Source organism: Apteryx mantelli, chromosome 3, assembly GCF_036417845.1.
Source record: "Apteryx mantelli isolate bAptMan1 chromosome 3, bAptMan1.hap1, whole genome shotgun sequence".
Classification (NCBI taxonomy): Eukaryota; Metazoa; Chordata; class Aves; order Apterygiformes; family Apterygidae; genus Apteryx; species Apteryx mantelli.
In genome coordinates, this window is record NC_089980.1 from 14,364,177 (window position 1) to 14,386,387 (window position 22,211).

General features: G+C 41.8%; 1 protein-coding gene across 1 annotated transcript in view; it reads right to left on the bottom strand.

Annotated features, from left to right (window-relative positions):
- REL (REL proto-oncogene, NF-kB subunit) overlaps positions 1-22,211 on the bottom strand; it is a 37,987-nt gene that overhangs the window by 4,045 nt on the left and 11,731 nt on the right. Inside the window, exons 4-9 of the mRNA XM_067292729.1 lie at positions 20,070-20,161; positions 6,495-6,635; positions 1,401-1,505; positions 896-1,108; positions 455-523; positions 271-345 (exon numbers count right to left, since the gene is read on the bottom strand). Coding sequence (XP_067148830.1) covers positions 271-345; positions 455-523; positions 896-1,108; positions 1,401-1,505; positions 6,495-6,635; positions 20,070-20,161 — 695 coding nt within the window. The remainder of the gene's footprint in view (positions 1-270; positions 346-454; positions 524-895; positions 1,109-1,400; positions 1,506-6,494; positions 6,636-20,069; positions 20,162-22,211) is intronic.

Genomic DNA, 22,211 nt, shown 5'->3' on the forward strand with positions numbered 1-22,211 from the left:
TCTCCTGCCCCATCGTGCTGCCACACCTTCCTTTCATCTAAGGCTGCCAGCTAGCAATACGTAAAGACAAGGAGACCGTAGCCTTCTCCTGCAGAAAGAGAAACTTGCAGCATTGCTGAGGCTTTGAGAAGAATTTGGAGGAGGACGAAGGAGGCACTGATGCTGCCTTGAAAACTTAAGTGATCCCTGAAAAAGCTCCAGCCTCTCCCCATACCAATTAGACACTGTTTTGAACCACTGTCAGATTGGCATATGCAAGCAAAAACCTACCTTTCTTAATCAGCTTCCCTTCAGGAGTGACAGATGGGAATGGAGCTATTTTGGGCCTCTCCGATGCATTTGATCCTGTAATGGAAGAAATCATGAATCTACTCCAAATTTGTGTTTTTAAATAAAATAATTCTATCTAGTTGTAAGTTCACTGAAACAAGAAAAAGCCAAATATTTTCCTTACCACAGCCCTGTATGAGCTTTTGCCAAGCCAACGTTGATCTTTGCCTTTTCGCTTTGTTACCGTATGGATCTGCAGAGAAAGAGTGGAAGGAAAAACTGTTAATTAAGATTCTCTTCAATATAATTTGTGAAGGAACTTTCTACAACTTATACTAGTAGCCCTAATTGTAATAAAATATATTTTAAAAACTGTATTTCAGACATACGACTACAGTCTAACAAACCAAGACAATGTTATTAACCATTATTCTTAATATTTTCATTGAAAGAGAGACTAGACTGACTGTTAAAAAAACAAAAAAAACAAAAAAAACAACCCCCAAACCTACTCTGTAGAAGTAGTGTTGTACAATTTTTACCTATGATTAAGTTACAGTTTATTATCAGCAAGAGTTCTGTAGAGATAATGAATTTTAAGAAATTAAACTAATTGGAACTGTACCCTTTTCATCTGGTAGATATCTGAAATCCATTGGCTCACTGACTTCCTGGTCTGAAGGTCTTCGCAACTGCATCTTTACTGTAACAGGTTCAGCGATGTCTTTGAGGAATGGTGGTGTTCTGAACACAATGGCAACTTGACGATGAACATCAGCCTGTGAGAAGGAACCTTTCGCCTCCCAGTTGTCCAAGACAAATCTGACTTCTATATCATCTAGTCCATTAGAAAAAAAAGATGCTTGTTAAGCTAAAGAAGAAAACTAAAAGCTTGCAGCAGAGAAGAGGGGAAGGGAAACAAAGAAAGGAGCAAAGTAAATGACTTGACTTTAAAGCTGCACAGTATCTTTAGTATCTTTTAGAGGTGCTGGGAACTCTTGAATCTAAAAGCTCTTTTGCCTTGCTAAAACCAGAACACTTATGTAGGAGTGTGGTGAAGGGTTTAAGTTCCCAAGCTAGAAAGTGTGTCAGCCATTTGGAAGGAAGAAAAAAGACCTAGTCAAGATTACCTTTTTGAACCTTGTCACACAGTAGAAATATTTCATCTCCTCCTTTTACACTTCCACAGTTCTTATTCACACGACAAATTCTCAATTCTGCTGTGTTGGGAGCTCCTGGAAATGAACAGACAAATGTGATGACTGAGAATTGCTGTAACTTTGTTGCTGTTGAAGAAGAGGTGCAGGGAATGAAGAGAGATGAAGGGAAGGTAACAGCTGGAGGAATGTGATGCACCTTCATAGGTCTGGCCCTGAAATCCACACTAAAAGAGTTGCTCCACTTCATGCCAAGTAGGTGAGTTTTATAAAACCACCCATGGCACTGCAGATGAGCACTCATGGTTCACAGAGGGGTCTCTGCCTGTCTGGTGATTATTGTGCCCCAATACATAGGAAATGTAGAAGCATGGTTTGATTTTCCATGCAAATCTGGAATCAGCAACTAGCAGGGCTATTTTATAGCTCTTGTCTGCTCATCTCAAAACACAAGGTACGAATGCAGCTGGTCTGTGCCGCTTACTCCCTAGGTGTTCTAGAGCAGTCTTCCCAAAACACTTCACCAGATGATGTTATTGTGCTTGGCACTGCTGCACGTCAAGCTGTAGAATTCAAAAGTTTTTTGAGTGACTGATTGATTACCTGTTGCAGCCATGCTTCTTTGGAAAAGGTTGGGCTAGCAGGTCAAGCATTCCCCTCTCTGAGTATCTGGTTGAAGTTTTATTCACAGACCTATGAGGCCATCAGACCTCTCCTCTGTTACCTAAATAGGCTGGGGAAATCATCCATCTCAGTGACTATATGACACCAACCGTGAGAGCCTAACCCTGGCCTGAGATTTCTAGGCTTTACTATATTCAAGTGATAGTTAAATGACAGAGACTTGTATTTTAATAACTGGGAGCTTGACCTGCACACAGGGAGTCCCAGAACATACTTTTATTCGCACAGGCCTACAGCTGAGTGACCTGCAATACCAACACCTTATTTAGGTATTTAAGAACAGGTCTAGGAGCCTAACTTTTAGGCCGTTAGTCGGGGTGTCAGATTCTGCTCAGAAACGCTTGAAATTCAACTTCAAACTTTAACTAGAAGTGCAACATCACTGGACAGCACTCATGACATAGTTCTGGATGGAGAACTGCCCTGTGCAAGACCTTTGACAGCCCTGTATGTTGCAATAAAAAAACAGTGCTGAAGTTCACACACTGTGACTAAACAACCTGACCACTGCGAGGGACTTCTTAACGCTGGATACGTGCAAGCACTATTGTGTCTGGCCCAGTTCAGCAACAATAGCTTTCCTGCAGAATAGATACTGGTAGGAAACTATTACAAGTCATTGTCTTCCATAAATAGTAAACATGTCTCTCCAAAATGGAAATACTTGTAAAGAACAGGCCACTAATAGCTTTGTGGGCTACATTACAATTCATTTAAATGGTACTGAAGTCACAACCTAGGGGTTCAGAAGTTTAAAAAAAAAAAAAAAAAAAAAAAAAAAGCCAGAATGGAAGAACTCCTCCTAGAATACTGAGTTCACCCCCTGTTCCTATACGTTATGTTGACGTTTTTACGTATATGAACATATACAGAGTTTTCCAAAAACCCTGTCTTCACTCAAAATAGAAGGTGACTGATGCTCATTTTTCTGCTACTGTGTGTGACTACATTCCTTATTTGCTGCATCCTCTTCCATCCCTCCAATCCAAACTACACTACACTTTTCCATAGTGTTCTAGCTACATTACTTTAAGACCCAGAACTCCAAATGTATTAAAATGCCTGGGCAGACTGGGCTAGCACTCCTTTACAACCCAAGAAACCGATCCTCCTACCACCACAGCAATGTGAGGCCTCACCACCACCAACTCCCTGTTCTACGCATAGAACTGAAATACAAAGATCAAAGCTCAAGGTATCACCCCCCCAAAAATCCATTTAATTTTGGGCTCCCAGTCTGAGTCCATTCACACCTGATCTGTCAGTGTCCTGTAAAGCTATGCTGTAGCATAATACAGACTAGGTTTATCACAGAGCTCCTGGTAACCTCAGGCCAGACCCAGCTATGTAGTTACTATCTGCAGCTATTATTATTTAGAGATGCGTGTGCCTCATTTACTACATGACTTCACTTGCTGTATGAATCAGAAACTTTAAAGGGAGGGGAAAAAAACCCCAAACCTAGAAACAGTACAGGATCATATGATTGACAGTGTCATTGTGCGTTTTTCACAGGAAGAATAAATTAAGAATTGCAAGGAGAAGCTTAATTTTACCTCTCTCTCACTTCTGCATGCCCAAATGGCAGCCAGTGTCCACTTAACAGGTTTTGGGGATGGTATCCTAGGCTTGTCAAGTCTGTTGGGTTTTTTTCTTTTTTTTTTAAGGGGTTTAGAAGGGAAGAAAAAGGAAAGAAAGAAGAATTCCAGCAGAGGTGGATGCGGCTGGTGGCACCACTCTCTGCCGCAGCCCTGGCGCTGGGCAGGAACGCCGAGCGCGGCTGCAGCCTCAGAGGGAGACGGGCTCTGTGGCCTCTGCCCCTGCCCTGCCCGGCACCGCTTCCCACCTCTCCCCTCCTGCATACCTCCTCCTCCCTGTCACTTCGACTCCTGCCCATTCCTATTCCTCACTCCTTGTTTCTGTATTTCGCTCTCTCTACTTTTGTACTTTCCTCTTTCTCTGCTGGCTCTTCACCGTGTCCCTTCTCCAGGTCTTGCCATGTACCTCTGATTCCCCTCCCGCAGCCCTCACACCCCTGAACTCCAGACAGGTGACTTGGTGAGAGTCCAACCCTCCCCTGCCCTTTTTTTTTTGTGGTGGCAGTGCCAGAGCAGCGGAGAGGGAGGACGCGTCGGCCTCCTCTGCCCCCCACCTTCCGCTCTCCCGTGCCAGCGGAGAGCCCCTGCGCCCCCCAGGCTGCAGAACGCGCTGAGGCCGGGGGACGGGGTTCCCCCGCAAGGCGGGAGCGACGCGGCACCCGTCCTCTGGACTAACTCAGCCGCAGACACGAGAGGCAACATATTTTGAGGCTTTAGAAACCTCCCAAGTTACCCCAGGGGCACCAAAAAGCAAGCCCCTGGCAACAAATCCCTAGAAGGTCAAGCTTTTCACCCCAAATCATGTCACACTCATCATGGGCAGAACATGTTTCTTCTTAACCACATTTCTCAGAAATGGTAAGCGGCTTTATCTGGCTCTTCCCAAGAGTTTTCAGCTTGGTAAGATACCCGACCTGGGAAATTTCTGTTCAAAACCAGTTAACATTATAAGCAACTGAAAACAGAAGCTGCCTGTAATGCTGAATTTTATGAACTGTTCAGTCTCTGCTAAAGTGATTGCTTCCATATTATGTTCACATTATTCTTAAATTCCATAATACATTTATGCATCTCTTCCATCCAAATTAGATGCAGACTTAAAAAGTATTAGAAAGCAAAGCAAATACTAGATTTAAAATGTGCAAGCTGATTTTCAGAGAAGCTCTGAATATTTTTTTGCTCCTGATCTGAACAGGTCCACCACCAGAGCTTCAAGAATAAAAACAGAGGTTTCCCAAACTCATTGGCAACAGAAACTTTACGTACCATGCACCATCCAATTTTATCTTTTATCTAAAATTATAGCCTGACCTTACCCATTTCTGTACTAAAGAGCTAGTTTAAAAACGTTAACATTTTTTAAAGAAATTCAGATCTGAAACTGCTGTTCCAAGCAAGAGCAGCATAATTTTTATGATTTGTGGTTGCAGTTATGCACTGTTTTATTTACACTGCTGCTACGTTATATGGAGGATTTTAGATACCTATAGTATATCAGAAGCTGCCCACATACACCCACGATAAAAAAACCAAGCTTCCCCCACCACACATAGCTATCTGTCATTTCAGCAGCTTAGCAAAAAGACTGACGTCAATCAACGTGGACTAGTAATCATGATTTGGCATATTTCTAAATGGCATCTGAAACGTAGCTGCAGATCTTCTGCATCAATTTTATCTCAACCTTAATTACATTACTACAAGTGTTCTAAATAACACAATGTGCACAATTTCAGCTTCCAGGTAATGCTAGAGTAGGCTTCAAAAATATCAAACACACCTGAGTTCAGATTAAACATTTTCATAATGGTTGTGCAAACATCAACACAAGTTCTAGACATCAACTGCATAAAATGCAGTTCTCATTCAGCAGCTTCTGCTAAAATAATGTCCCTTGACCTTAAATATTTAGCATGGAAATACTTTGGCACTGCTGAAATAAGAATTACTGCCAAAAAGTTTTCAATGATTAAAGGCTACTCTGCAAAGACAAGCAGGACTACAGACTAGTTCCCAAGAATAGTAAAATTGCTTATAAAGCCTCAGCAATAAATATTTGAAATATATATTAATATGGACAACATTCTTTCCCAGGACAGAAGTCCAGCTCAAAACTACTGTACATGTTGAGGGTTAAAATCCTCAGCTGAAATGATTTGTCAAAGGCATATGGAAGTCCAATTTTTTGGAATGTGGAAAACAACGCTAAAGAAAGGTTATTTCACATCTCTCTGCACCCTCCCAGAGTCTAATCAAATACACCCTCCCTTGTTATCTACCTACGCACTGAAAATATGGACGGAATGGGATACAAAAGGGATACACAGAAGCTTTAAGCCAGTTTCCCAACAGGCTAAATATCTCCCAAGAGCCCCGTTTCAAAGCCCTCTCAAGTCAGAGGCAAGACTCCTCACTGATACGAGAAGGTTTGAGATGACATCCTTGGAAAACAGATCAGTCTTATGGCAGCCATCCATCTCACTACTATTTTAATTGTTCAGCACGTCAGTGGCCGGCCTTTCCTTGCAGTCATTACTGTGATATGAAAACAAGGGCTAAGAAAGCATCAAATGAGCAGGTACAGCTGAAATTTCACTCCTGAATGATCTTGTGAGTATATACTAACTGCGTTACCATGTGGAAGGCATGCATCTGGCACACTGTCCCAAGCCACAGACGTGGCCCAGAGGGCTAAAAAAGAGCTCAGAAACCAACTTGGCACTTTTCATCTCAAACAAAGAAGGAGAAAAAAAAAAAAAAAGCATTTGACTGAGTTGGTACTTACTGTTGTCGTAGATCGGGTTGGAAATCAAAGGAGGAAGAGCTAATGTGTAATTGCCATGTTCATCGGGGAGGAAAGCTTGGAAGCAGAGGCGAACGACATTGAGATCATACTCATCGATGTTGTGCAGCTGTTCTTCAGGCACTGTACAGCAGAAGGAAAGAGACTGAGGATTACTCTTTGGAAACAGCAGAAATGCTTTAACCAAACTGGAGGTGAGAGTCCACTGAGAAAAGAAATGGTGTTGCCAATGCAGAGGAAACGTGGCCATAGTCCTGGCTAGCTTCAGAGGAGCTGCATGCATAAAATCCCTGTACACAACAAACGGAACAGAAGCCTTTAATACCTTCCCTTCATTAAACAAGGCTAAATTTGAAGCAAAAAAAGTAAAAAACCCTTTCCTCCTACCAAGGCAGTCTTCTCCCCACTTTCATGTTTTACAAAATCTTGCTCTTTGACCAGGCTATCTCTCGGATGAATCCTAATGAGCCAGACCGGTATTGCCCCTGGGGAGCTGCAGTAAAGGAAGATGAACCTCTACCAGGAACAGAGGTTCTGTCACACCAAACCACAGCCCACATCCACCTGGGAGGCAGCGACACGGGGCTCTCTCTGGTGCCAAGCATTTTGGCCAGCCAATGCTCTTAGCAAGACAACTCACTCTAAAATTATGGTTCCCAGCGTTTTGAGGCTGCAGTTCCTCAAACTCCAACACGGACTGGGATTTTTGATTCACTCCAGGTCAGATTCTCAGGATCTCACCCTGCTATTCCAGGTCAGTTGTTCCTTGAGTGCTCTTTGCTCACTGGTTTCCTCACCTTGCCTTCCAGACAAGTTTCATATATCTAAGTATGTTTAAAAGTAATTTCCTGAATACACATTTCTCTCTCTTGTTTGTGCATAGTAAAGTTTATGAAATGAATGACACTGCCAAATAGAAATCTTTCAGTACAAAAAAATCCTAGGATCTAGCTGAAGATCTTTGGCAACAGTGAGAGGTTTCTGCCACGTTACCACTATTTTCCTTTAGAAGCTGAGAAGGAAAAATGACCAGAAGGAAGTTCTTGGCATAAGAATAAAGCCAAAACAATCCCCCCTTGCCATCAAGATCTGTGTCACTTCTGTACTTTTGAAAATAGTGATTAGTAGCATCATTACGATATACTTACGTGACACAACAAGCAAACCCTTTCCGGAAAGGATATTTAGTTACATATTCTTCCCAGTATAAAACTCAGTAATGCTTAATCCAAGCCCAGCATTTCAGTTTTGTTCACATTTTCACTTATTTTAATTTCAAAACATAGGACCTAGGATATTATTACTAAATGTTTCATGTACTCTTAGCATAATAGGTGATTCTGGGAAAAGCAGCAGTATATGAACTTGGTAACACTTTCCTTTAAGGTCTGACATTAAACTATTATGTTGACACCCAATGACAGCAAATGAAAGACTGATTTTATTTAATTTACATTGAAGTACTGATAATTAAATCATTTAAAGAGGTTCTCTTTCCCAAAGTTGTTCAAAGCAGCAGTTCAGCATGGTTAGATACGCCTAGTAATTACATAAAGGTCTGCAAAGTCAACAGATCACAAACTCTTCAGTTCACTCCTTCCCCTGCCCTTTCAAAGCCCTCCTGCAAGAATAAAACACTAAATGTGCTTGTGATAAAAAGCCTGTGGATCATGCTGTACTGATTAGATTGCAATACTTTGACCTTTAACACTTATCACTGGGTTGGTCTCCAACCTGCCATGAGTAGGATTCCACAATGCCCACTCGACTGATTTCTTCCTTTCACCTTTCGATAGTGTGAAATACTAAATGCATTGAATTCAGAATACTTTCCACTGGCATTTTCAATCTTTCTGATGTTCTTAACATCTCAGTTTCTCCTGATCTCTACTGTAAAAAGAAAGCCGATCACTTTCCATTTTACAAGCCCGTGATCAGCTATACTTATAGACAAATACAGCAGTGAGTGCAAAACTAAGTAGCAGCTATTGTAACTTAAAAACGTTGGGCCCCAGCTAATGAGCACGAGACAGAACTGTAATGAGGAGTTCTGCTAGTGTGAACTTTGTGGGTTGGGGTCTGACTGTATTACCAGATACGCAAAGTTTCATAATTTAATGTATTTTACTAGCTGACCTGCTGACTTAATAAAATAGGATCTTTGCAAAACAGGTTTTCTCACTGGTGCCACCATCTTTTAAGTTATGTGCATTTACAGATGCTGACAACGTGCAACAGAAATGCAATTCACTCTCTCAGCCCAGAACTACACTGCGGATCCTGGGAGAGGAGTAACGAGGAGGCATCAGTATCACATCAGGGACACTGGACCAGTACTCATTGGATGCAAGAGCACTCTTCGCAAGAACATAAATTGCAGTTTAGTCAAGAAAGCTTGTGAGACTGCACTGACACAGAATCTGGGTGGTACACCTTCACCATCCCGTTAATCTTCCTCCTCCAAATTAAAATCCAACCTGTCATAATTTGACTCCAGAGCAGCTCTTGCTGTCAGGAATGCTGTAGACATGACAGAGCCCTTGAAGCCATTCCTGTGTCCATGTTCTGGTGGCCTCTACAATCCACTGACCATTAGCTGGCTCTCAAAGAAGCCAACCAAGGATGAAGTAGATGCTGATGCCAAAACATACCTGATGTGACTATCAGCAAACTTCTGCTGTTAAAACTAAGCCTGGGAACATTTTTATGCTTGGATGATTTACTGGGTATTCAGGATGAGGCCTCTGAACCTCAGCACTTCTCTGGAACAAATGGCTGTACAGTGTAATTCAGCCTTGGCAGTCTCTACAGCTTCTTGGTACAACCTGAGTTAGAAAAAAGAAGTGTGTTCTCTAGATTAAGTCTTGCAGAACGAATAATCAGAAGCATAATGCTATTTTGCTCCCAGCAATTCAAGTGATTCTTATCTGTGCTCTAACATCTTAGCTGGTAAGCAACTGACTCCCGAGGACACTCTGGCATTAAGGCTTATATCAGTGTGTTGCACTAGCCTTTGGTGATAACTTGGATCCAGCCAGAAAGCCCAGGCTGTAGCCAAATTTCAAACCCTCTAAAAATGAAACTGAGTACAGAAATTCAGTATTTTTGCCTAATTCAACTCATTGTAGACAGAAGCCAAGCACAAAATCTGGATCTGGCTTTTGATTCTGAAACAAAGTGAGGATTCTGTGGTTGTGGAATCAAGCGCCTCTCTCTTACAAATTAAAGCATCAGACCTAGACTGTGGTTTCCGCAGATACAGTAGCCTGTACCTCAGAAACAAACAGTAGCAGAATTAAACCCTGACAGAACTCTATAAATACAAAAACACATTAGATAGGGAGAAAATGTGTACGTTAATCTTAGTGTTCAAATTATATAGTTTCATATACTATCAACTTTCACAACTTCCCAGTAAATCTGCTTGACCCAACTGACATAGGAAAGATACAGTGGGTCAACAACTGCAAAACACAGAATCACTGTATACAGCTCATTGTACTGCTGCAGAAAACACTGTTGCTAATTTGCATGTTCTTGTAAATGATTTAATACATTAAAAAAATCTGCAGCTTGAAAGAGGAAGTGCTCAGTCAAGACTGATTCCTCTTGGGCTATTTTTAACCAGATGAGAAGAACATAACAGAGCAAAAAAGGAGAACATGACAGCTGCAACTCCATCTTGTGATGACATGTTTAAAAATATATAGAAGCTAAATTCCATGCTTGTATAGAGAAGCACACAGCTTTCCTCAGTTTCAAAACATATTTCATTCACACCTAAAAGACAATCACCCAAACAAAATAAAACATTGTTATTTTTAATGAATGTCTAATTCTGCTCCCTCTAAAGTCAATCTGAGATTAACCACTGACTTAAACGGATGCTGGCTCACACCTAGAGAATATTAAAAACAAACACAAATGAGGCAGACATAAACATGCTGACTAACGCTTGGAAGATGTCCATATGGAGGATGGTGGTGTCATTCAGTGTTATTTCACCAACTTCCATACTGAAGGACAACAAATACCATCAAACCTAACAAACTTTAAGTGACTAAAGTTAAAAAAAATGCTGTTAAAGATTTTGGGAACAGAAAGGAATGAAGAAGAACAATATACACAGCATCTCCCTGTGCAAAGCTCAGACAAGCAGCTCCGCTGAAGTCTGTGACATTACACACGTGAAGTAAGGATTGCACAATGGAGTGTGTTCAGAACAGATACAGTAAAAAAGGCTTATACACAACACATTAATAAAAGGAAGAAGTACTATGCTCTTGGCAAGAGTTCAACTTCCTTTTTTTACTTCTTGCTGTGTGGTACCACACCTTACTGCCTTCACACGAATCCAACTTGAAGAGCAGGAATCCAAATAATAATCTAGGTAAATGCTGCAACAAAGTTCCTATGATGGCCCAGGCTAATAAAAATCTAACCTTAATCTGGCAGGGATTCATTTTCTGTAGTTATCTCTGCAAACAGGAGTATATTAAGGAATGTTTATAAGTATAGCTCTTTTGCTAGGTGAGAGGAGAGCTTTTAAAAGTAACCCTTAGCAACTCAAAAGCATAGAAAATGAAAATAATATTTAAAAGAATTAAAACTCTCGAATAACTATGGGGGCACTGTGCCAAAAAAACCCATAAAAACACAACTAGAGCAATCATAAAAGAAAAATAACCGACTCACCAAGATTCTGTCAATAGGACTTAAAAAACTGTATCGGTATTTGCAATTGGACTTGAGAAGTATTAGCTGTTGAACCAGAAAGGGGCTGCAATAACTAGTAAATTCTATCTTTATAAATCTATTTACAACTCTTCTAAAATAAATGCTGATTCCTCAGCTTAAAAAATAATTACCTTTGAAATACTTCTCTACTTCTGTATCTACTATCATGGGAAGACTGATACAGTCCCAACGAGGCACAAAAACACCCCACCCAAGCTAACTCCTTGACGCCTCCCCAACCTGAGCTGGGTAATCTGAGCAGCCCAACTGACACAAGCTCTTGGTTTGGGTTGTGCCTGTCTGAGGCACCTATGCCACTGAAATCCAAAGACGCGCAATGGGGTTTCTACTGAATAAGAGATCTCAGAGAACTTCTTGTACTTGCTCCTGTAAAAACTGAACACTTTCTGGATCCAATTCACCAAAACGCAATTCCCAATTCTGGCACAAAATTAAAGATGCTGATAATATCAGGCCTCCTGTTTGTTAGTGTTCATTGATATTTAATTTCTTAAATTATTTTAACAATAGTCTTAAGCGTCCAGGAAGACTACTAAGAGCTCATTTACCTGCTGAAATTATTGGGGGATTAAAGATTTTGAAGTTTACTCATAAGATGATTTACAGGGAAAGTGAGTGTTTATTTTGAACACTGAAGAAAAAGGAAGAAGTGTTTGTTTTTTGACTGATAACACGATACCTGATTAAATAGCAGATTCCTCACATACACCCCTGCACCCAACTTCTAAAGTAATGATGTCAGAAACTTCTGGAGTGGGTGGAGTTGGAGGTACGTTAGCATCTAAACTTAACTCGCACGGAAACTTCCAGGGCAAATGATGTAGTGTGACACATGCAGAGAGGGCTATGCTGAGAACACTAATTTACCCTACAAAGGGACATCTTGTGACCTTCACTTCTCAAACAGCGGCTGAGGGGGCGTATGAGCAACACAGTCTCTAGCTATCAAACAAAGAAAATGACCTCCTGCAAACAAAAAAATCAGCACTTCACTGAGCGGACCGCTCAGGAACACACAGCACTAATAATCACAGTGAGCTGCATTCTGCCTTTTTCCTTATGCAGTGTTTATTAATTGAGGGATATGCTGGGAGCCGAGTTTCATGACACAGAGGTGGTTTGCCTCAGGTGCTTTGCTCCTCAGACGATCTGGAGCACAAAGATATCGCGCCTCTGCCCTGATATCCATAGCCAGTTTAACCCAGGCTATACCAGAAGTTGTGCTGTAAAAGGGCAGCACTTCCCTTCCTCCCGCCTCTACCCAACCTTCGTTTCCAGCGCCACCCTTCTGCTGGGACTAGCCCTCAGGGAGTGAATCAGATGAAGGAACTGGTCGGGCTCAGAACTAACTTGACAGAAGAAAAAGAGAAAAGGTCTGTTTTCAGGGGATCTGTTCCTGCAAACACTAGCCCTGGTACAAGGGAAAAGGTGGAAACGGACGGTCGCAGCAAAAGGAAGGACTGCCTCTTCCAGCGGCAGCACTGATTTACGCCAGGTTGAGCTGATCAGGGAAACGGGGCGCAAGCCCCAGGTCCCACTCAGCCGTGCCCAGGAGGACGCTTCGGATGCAATTCACACTGCCCTCCCAGGGCGCCCAGGCTACACCTGGGCTGCAGCCACCGTTGCGACAGTAGCTTGTGTAGCTACACACCAGCTCGCCTTAGGAAGAGCTGCACCAGGCGACTAACGCAGCGCAGGTTAATAGCGTGAGCGTCTGACTGGTGTCTCTAGCAGTTGCACTCTTTATGCTGCTGAAAATGACCTTGCCAGCTCGTTTAACGCTACACTCGCCGTTTCTAAATGAACTACAATCATACTGGTACAAAAGAAAGAGTAGTCCTAGTCTACTATTTGTCCCTTACTGTCACAAGCAGTGTTATGCTCTCTCCTTGTAGCTAGGGTTAAGTAACTGGATAAACCGTACGGCACGAGGGGCTGGGCTGTTCGGCTGCATCTAGGTGCGCAACACCATCTACTAGCACTTGCTGAGAGGGAGAAGCTGCCATCAGGGGGAGGGGAAGGATTGTGGCAACACTGTATTTTTTCCTCCGGATAAATTCATGCCTGGTTTGCACCTCTGTGATCCATGAAGAGAAAAGTTTCAATCAGTTCTGCAGAAAAGAAAGCTTTGCATATACCTAGAAACAGAATAGGCAGTTAATAACATCCAATAATTTCAAAAAGCAAAAATGGAGGGGGATATTGATTAGTGCGAATGACTCTGAAAGGCAGATGCTAACCTATGCTCTATAAATCTCTATACATCCAGCATAAGGAAGCAGTATCATCCTTGTTTTACAGAAGAAATAAGCCCAAGGAAGGTGAATGACCTGGCCTGACACAAAAGCCAAGGGGAGAACTGGGAATAGAAATTTGAAATCTTGAAATTTAGTCCTTGTTCCATCTAGACAATGTTTCCCTGAACCCAGGTTCTCTTCCTGTTTTAGGTCCAATCTAAAAAAAAAAAAAAAAAAACAAAAAAAACCCCAAAACCCAACTGGAACCAAATATATCCACCAGCCCCTGTACATTTCTAAGATTTAGCTTATCTGTTTCTGTTTATAGCAGAAAAAAAAAAAGTCAGCATTTCCTTTTTTTATGTTTCTGCCTGGTAATTTTCTTTTTCAGTTTTAAACAACTTGAAAAGGGGCTGTCCTTTAGGTTAATATACAAATTTCAGCACAAACAGCAAAAAGCATATGCATGAGGAATAAAAGAATGAAGGGACTTCCAAAGGTAAAAGCTAAAGTAATGTTATGATGGGGAGATTCAGCTCTCCTCAGGTGGGTTTGCCCTGCACCTCTTCAAAAGCCGACTGCTCTCACTTACCACCATTTTCAGCTCAAGAATGACGGGGCTTACATATTTGTTTTAATTTAAGGACAACAAGTTTTAAGTTTCTTTAAACATCTGGAACGTCCACTACAGAGGATTCTTGATGCTTTTCACTTTCAAACCTTCCAAACCCCTCGACTCTTTCCTGGACTCTTCTTTTGATTCAGAACATTTTGCTTATTCACAGCTAAATCAGTGACCCACTAAATCCCCCTATGCAGCACGCGCTCCAGTGCGGCAGGGGGGTGGCGGCGGGCGATCCTGGCGAGCACGGCTGGTGTGGGCGAGTGGCGTCAGAGCAGAGGGTCTTACGAGTGCAGCCGCGCAGGGGCCGGCAAGGGAAGCTGCGGAGAGGGTGACGGTGCGCGTGGGCAGGAAGCTGGTGTGACTTGTGTGGGGACGAGCCCGAGAGCATGACGAGGCGGAGGCGTGCAGGGGTGTTGTGGAGACTGTGACGAGCGCACAGTGAATGTGGGGTCAGCTGCTCGTGGGTGGAAAGGGGAAACAGAACAAATGAAAGACTGGGGAGGTAAATGGAGCTGCATTACTGACGGAGTGCATGGGAGGACCTAAAAATTAATTAAATGCTTATTAGCTAGAGCAATTACAAAAAGAACAGGAGCCTTAGGTATTTGTCAGGCTCCAGGGAAAGCCTATTCGTACCCTCTCGATCAGTTGCCTGGAATTTGCTCTCTGGGTTTCTCTCTCTAGGCCAAGTCAAATAGGGTTTTCATGTTGTCATCCATTTGACTAGAAAAAGGTTAGCCCTCCGTAAGACTGTGCTATGTAGTTTTCCCCTAAATTTACAGAAGACGTTCAGGGTTCTTCCTCACTGATAATTAACTTGAGTTATTATTAATTCGATTGTTGTCTCTACTTCAAGTCACACCCATCCACAAAAGCTCTTAAGTCAAGACTGGTTGTTCTTTTAGTTTGGGTTGGCAGTACATCAGACAGCACATGGGAAGAAAAGGATATGGCACAACTCAACGACTACTAAAGAAAACAAACACCCTAGAAAGCAGACATAGACAAGCTCCACTGGAGGAGTAACTTTGCTCCTTCGATGCTGCACTATTTGTATCATCATCACGCCATGGAGCCCTTGTCACTCATTAGGCTGCCACTCTGCAAGGTGCAGCATAAACTCACACAATTCCCTTGGTGTGCTCAGGGATGAGACGAGTTTTCCCACTTTGCTGAGAGAGATTTCTAGAATCATTCAGCTTATTAAAGCACGAAGAGACACGTGCTGAAGCCTTGTAAGCACCGAGTGTCACGAACACATCCAGTGACAGTGCAGAAACAACAATTCTCTCTCAAACTAAGCTAACTAAGGAGAAGCAATCTCAGAACAGATAATCTGACTTACATAACAGCGAATACATACAATTTGTACAGAAAGTATGTTTAAAGGCCGAGTTTAACAATGGATAAATACTGCCAGCTAATAATAGGGAATTTAAAGTGAAACCGCCTTACAGATGTACTTTCAGAATGACTTCAATACAGAAGGCTCCAGCTAGACACAGAGTATGATCTGCAAATACCTTCTTGTTATCATTCAGGAGGTCTAAGGCAGATATTAATTGCTTCAAGAACATAGGTAAGAGCACAGGAGAACATTATCTTGAACAACATTATCTTTCCTGAGCAAGTCCCCACTGCTGCCAATTACGACCCTTATTCGGCGTGTCCATACCACATGCTGGACGGTATAGGGGAGGGGTGATGGACTACCAGAGAATTTGCACGAGGGCTCACTTCTCCCTCTGCCACCGCAGCTGCCCGTGATGCCTGCGCTCCCCTGAAACACGACAGCCCATTTACACACGGAAGATTGGAAAGCAACTTTGTAAACCTACATCTTGCTATTACTTCAGTCTTTACTGACACGACAAATAACACATCTGTTGACAGGCTGTAGATGCTTGTACCTGTCAATAGGGTCAATATTGAACCTCTGCCCAAAATGGGGACTCAGGACAGGGATTGTTTGCCCCCGTCCTTTTCTCTTCCGGAGATGGAAAAAAACACAGTCTGAGGGCTAGTTTTCAGCTTCATGAAAATTCAACTGTTCATTAAAGCATCTTCCACACAGCTGAAAAAATATTAGCAGTTCTTCGGAACTTGATGTTCATATGAGAAATGAGTAACTCTAATTTGTGACCAACTTGGAGGATACACTTAACTCTATGAAATTTCCCTAAAGAAAAAAGTTGGATTACTTTCTGAAAAATACACATAAGTAAAGCGCAATGCAGGATGGATACAATACAGCCTCTGTAATTTTGGAGAATGTAGTGATAGCCTTCTGACTTAAAAAAAAATAAAAAAATCCATACACAGAACTTTAAAATCAAGCAGCAAACATTATAGTGACTACTGCTAATGAAACTTTCTTTTGATCAACTGAATACACATAAAAATATTTCTGCCACTAATCCTGTTTTATTAGGCCTTGACCCTAAGCCTCTCTGGGTTCTGCTTAGCGTGGGACTGTCCTGGAGCAGCTGGAAACCAGTCTCAGGGCGGCTCTGCTTCATGCAGACATGTGAACAAGCGCCCAAAGGCAAATACACAGGCTGGGGATTGCCAGCGAGCGATGAGTACTGGGGTCCCTTCTCATCACACCCCCTGCCTAGGGGAGGGTGTCGTACCGTGCATTGCCTGGGGCAGGGCAGTGCTATATGGTCTCTTCTGCTACTGGATTGGCAGAAAGGAGGCCAGGATCCGACCGGATGCTACCGAGCACAACCTCTAATTGCCCAAAAGTGATTAGTGAATTTGGAGTTATGTGCCAGCCTCGCCAAGAATGTCAAACGTTTTTAGGTAAACATGTCCTTACTCTCTCATACTCAGCAGCATGACAAATAGAAGTGACTAGGTGACCGCTAAAGGTTCTTTGGTGAAATAACCTGGAAAAAGGATTTTATAATATTCTTTTACTGCACAACAATGGCAAGAGGAAGTGTCAACTCTATTTTTATTTATGGAGTAAAGTAAAGAAAGCCAAGAGGGCTGAACAGGGGAGTGCTTCTTTCATGTCTGAAATCAAGGTGGAACTGGCTGAGTCAAGGTAAAACAAGTAAAGCACTTGGTTTAAACCAGTTTAATTGCGTTAGAGCACTGTAAACTCATGTAAAAAACAGTTTCTATTGTATGCATATATTATCAGAACTAGGATATTATTTAGATGGACCATCAGCCTGACTCTGAACAGCTGTTCTAAAATTAAGAAAGTAAGACTGAAATGTATCTGGCTGTATTACATTTTTTATTTGTTTATTGCAAGAGCTAGCAGATTAACTTCATTGGGAAAATATAGCTAAAACTCTCTCCCCTCCATCTCCCCCAATATAACTGTCAACTTTTTTTTTTTTTTTTTTTTTTTTTAACTTTCTGGGGAAAAATAAAATTAAAACATTTTGTTTGGGTTGACTTACCAGAATTTGCTCTGGCCAAATCAACATGAGACATTTAGGCCAAACATATTCAGCTGCAACTAACTGGCCACCTTCTGAATATTATAATTATTTTATGTCACGGTTCTCTTCTACAGGTTAAGGTCTTTGGAAGAAGTCTAACCTCCCATGATACTTAAACAGTCTTCGCTATAACATGTTACATGCTGCAGTGAGGGTACAGCAGAGCACATTGCGATAGAAACGAATCAACAGATGCTGGCCCATGCAGACAAATGACAGAGTGAGCTACTATGACAGAATGAGGTCTAGGATTGATGTGACTCAAGAACAAATATTTTAGTTAAACTAACCAAGTATCACTGCATTTTTTTCAGAAAATAACCTAAAACATCTTTCATTATGGAAAAAGTTAAATATGTACCTTTTTGTCCCAACTCAGGACAAAAAAAAAAAGAAAAAGAAAAAGAGTATATATTTTCAAGCAGGCCAGAAATCCAGCTCTCAACTCTCTAATGAAGGCCTCACCTGAATTTTGCAAGACTTCTATGGGTATAAAATAAAATATTTGAAAAGTTTCCAAGCTCTGACAACACTTAATCAAACATGTAACTGCATTCACAATAACATTTCAGAGACACTATTAGAGCTTGAAATCAGGCAAGTACAGAAGCTTCCATAGCTTCCAATCTACATTTAACTTCTACGATTAAGAAAAATTATTAAAAAGAAAGTCAACATCAGAGCAATATAATTTTGAAGTAACAGTATAAATTTACTGGAAGCCTAAATGACTTTTTTTTTTTAATACATAGTCAAAAACTGTGGGCTCACAGGTTTTATAAATATTTCAGCTTTCTTGATTTGTAGAAGTTCAAGGTGTCAGTAAGTGACAACGGTACTACGCTTGCAATAGGTTGTCTATTTAGCAACTGTGTTGCTGTGTGCATTATCTTCAACATGAGAAAGTTAAAGGGTCTGGGATGTGTCTGCTTCTCCTCCCCCTCCCCAACAGATACATATTTTAATTTTGAAACTCCTTTATATAAAGTAATTAGCGATATAAAACCTAAAATTCTTGTAGCTACAAGACTAACGACAAACAAGTACAAGATGTTCCTGCTGTCAGCTGAAGAATATGGAGTAGAAGAACACGGGGAAGTTGAAATGTGTAAATTAAGTTATTTCATTCTCTAACCTACTTTACAAAGCATGACCATGAAGACGACTCCACTTCTGCATAATGGATTCTGACATCAAACCTACCTTTCTCTACAGGATGACCAGGAGCAAGAATAGCAGCAGCTACTACAAGTAGAAATTGCTTAAACACAATTCTTTTCCAGATAGCAATTGAAAAGGAAACAAAACTGGAAAGAAGCAACTAGAAGCAGTATTAACATTACATTTACTAAACAGAACTGCTTTTCAAAATCATTAACTCCTCCTTGCCGCACTAGCACATGACAAGTCTGCCAGTAAAGTGGTGAAAGAGTTACAAAGAGTTAATAGTTTGAGGGTATACTTATGCTTTCCATCTAAATCCCCCTAGTTGTGCCTGAGTGCAGAAAACGTTGGTCCTGCTCCAGTCAGACCTGCTCCTTGCTGTGGGTTCCCCACCTCTTCTGTGCATTGAACTTAGCAGTCATGCAGCTGTGGGATGAATGGGTTCAGCAGGCTGATCCGAGGGAAAACTACTCTCTCTCTCCTTTTTTTTTTTTTTTTTGCAAGTTAGTTTTCCATTGGAGCAACTTGTTGAGTCCACTCACCATACAGCCACATGATCTTTAGATCTGTTGTGACAGAAGTGGTGGAAGTGCGTGGCTAGGGATGGAGGGAAGAGCAAGACCACTCTTTCTGGAGCAGCCCACAATTAGATCAGATCAGCTGCCCTGTGAAACTGCAGCCTGTGGGGTAGGTCCCTATGGGTGTGGTTCTACAGCAGCATAGCTTGCCTGAGATAAATACTGCTGTGGACTTCCTGATGGCCCATACCAGCTCCTGTGCTGTAAAAATCAATCAAGGAGCAGCTTCAGGAAGGCTGTCAATGGGCTCAGCTCCCTGAACTGGCTCGCTGAGGGATCACATGAGCACCAGTGTCAGGCCAAAAGAAGGAACGGCACTGTGGCAAGCTAGATTTATATTGGTTTAAATTGCTATGGAATTACACTAATCACATTAGAGAACCTCATTCCTGAGACACTTGGAAAAGTTCCCAGGGAAGGGTTCTCCTGATAGCTTTTCACCTGTATTATTTGTATGATGGCCTTGCCCATGCTATCTGGCCAAGATGATGCAGTTGGCTTACATTGCTACTGGGGGGGGGGAAGAGAGACAACTATCTGAATAGATTCACCATGTGATAAGGGTGAGGAAAGACTAGGAGGGACACAGAACAGGAAAGGTATTTCTCAAAGTAAATAAATAAATAAGAACACGGCTCCATCACAAAAGCAAAGGCAGGACAGGAAAAAAAACCAAACCTCACCATCTTGCAAAATGAACTTGCCTTTCAAACAACCAGCTAAGTGCTACTCACCATTAAAAGGATTGATCTTCTTTGAGATTCGTAAAGAAATGGATTCCTTCAGGTCTCTCTTCTTCACACACTGAATGCCCAAATTCTGAAAACTGAAGCACATATGGCAGGACTTCAGTAACTAATAAAAACCCCAGTATAGAAAATCTAAATTAATTATTTGCTGTTAAAAGATACTCTGGTAAGAGATGGTATAAGAAACAAACAAACAACAAGAAAAGGGAAAACGCTTATTTTGAGAAGGGTGTAAAAGATCTGAAAAGCAGGAACATTACTTTCCTAAAATGAGAGCAGAGACAGAACTGAAAAATACTGAAGTAAAATGCTAAAGAGAAACATACATTTCTATATTAAAAATTGTTACTCTACAGTAATACTACAGTGATTAAAATAAGTAAACTTAAAATATTCAGGACCATAGTTTCAGCTAAAGTGACAAATTTCTTTGGATATTAATAAAACTGCTAATTTGCATTAGCTAAGGATCTGCCCTACATTTTTTTTAATCAGGGAATGTAAATATCTCAAACAGTATTTTAAAGATTTTTAAAACAAGTAAAAACAGCTTTTGAAGTCTCATCTAGTTATGGAAAAGTTCTGAAGAGCTGCAGCCCTTCCTTATTTGCATACAAGTACAGGTCACCCCGGCACAGGAGGTGGGGGGAGTCCCATGCGAGGTGACTCTTTCCCACATGGAAAAACCATGACATCATCAAAGCTGAGTGGATGTGAAGCAGGAAGTAAAGAAATCTGTGTTCACGATGTTACAAAAAGCTCAGAAGATAGCTTCTGCCAGCAGGCTCTGCTGATCCTGCTTCAGAAGTACTGGCAACTTCCCTTCCTTTGAAACCCCACAGAATATCTTTGCTTAGCTATGCCGAAAAAACGCTTTAATCCACCTGAAGGCATTCTTTGTTCCTGCCACAACTCTCAAGAGGAGTCCTGTGTTTCCCTGCCCTGAACAAGACCATCCTAGTTCACAGGAGTTCCCTAACTGCCACCCAGTACGCTCCATCTGCCACCCTATGCGCTCCATTCAGAGGGTCCCAAATCCTCTGCCATCGCAGGCTTCACTCCCCAAAACCTTTCTTCACAAAAGGAATGCATGCGCTTCCCTTTCAACTTTACACAGGGATCTAGAAGAAGATAAAATGCAGTAGTAAGTCCTAATTCAGCACTCTGGCTTTATACTGTGCCTACTGACATTCACGATTAGTACTGTACGTTGGTGAGCGATCCCACTTCTATATTATCTTGTAGGCACTACTTCTTTAGGCCTTGACCTCAGCACACATTGAACGGGTGCCCACGTACATAGGAAGAATTAGTCTTGAACAAAAGGTTTAGCTAGCTATGCAAGAACTGCCAGCCACTACTCTGCATCTTTCAGCCACTGAGTACCAAGCCTCTCATAGAGCCAGAGCAGACTTTTAAGCACACTCTAACTCAAGCATGCACTGTCACAGTGAAAGTGTCTATTTAATTATCACTAAATAGAGGGCCGAATCAGAGAAGAAACTGGCAAGAACCTCAGCAACCCTGTGGGGTTTCGTATCAACCTTGGCTGAGAGGAAGTAAGCAAGATAACGAGAAGAGAGAGGGAGAAGTAGGAAGAGAGGAAAAAAAAAAAGAGAGAGACTTACCCCCCCCCCCCAAAAGCCCTATGATATCATCCGTGTAGAGAGACAGTGAACTAGGAAGTAAAAACCTTAGTACCTAGGCAGTCACTTGAGCACCAATGTTCATACTTTTGCCTTGATGTTTTGGCCGCAGGGGGCCCCGTGGTCAAGCAACAGCTGATCAAATCTAGGTAGCAGTATACACATCATTATACAACAGGCAGAACATTTCCTTCAACTGAAGCTGCATGGGGAATTTTAAACAAGTAGAAAGCACAGTAATTACTCAGACCAACCCCAAATCTGCAGCTAGTAATTCCACTTCTGCCAAAAATTGGGATTTTTGCTCAGTTTGGGATGCTCAGCATCAGCAGGCAGCCAGAACCACTACCAAGAGAGGACATCTCCTGCTCACTGGTATTACGTGAGGTTTTTCTTTAACATGGATTCCAAGAGAAGGATGTGAAGACTGAGTCACCAGCCACAAAAAGGAAAACGACTTTAAACATCCAGATCCAATTAT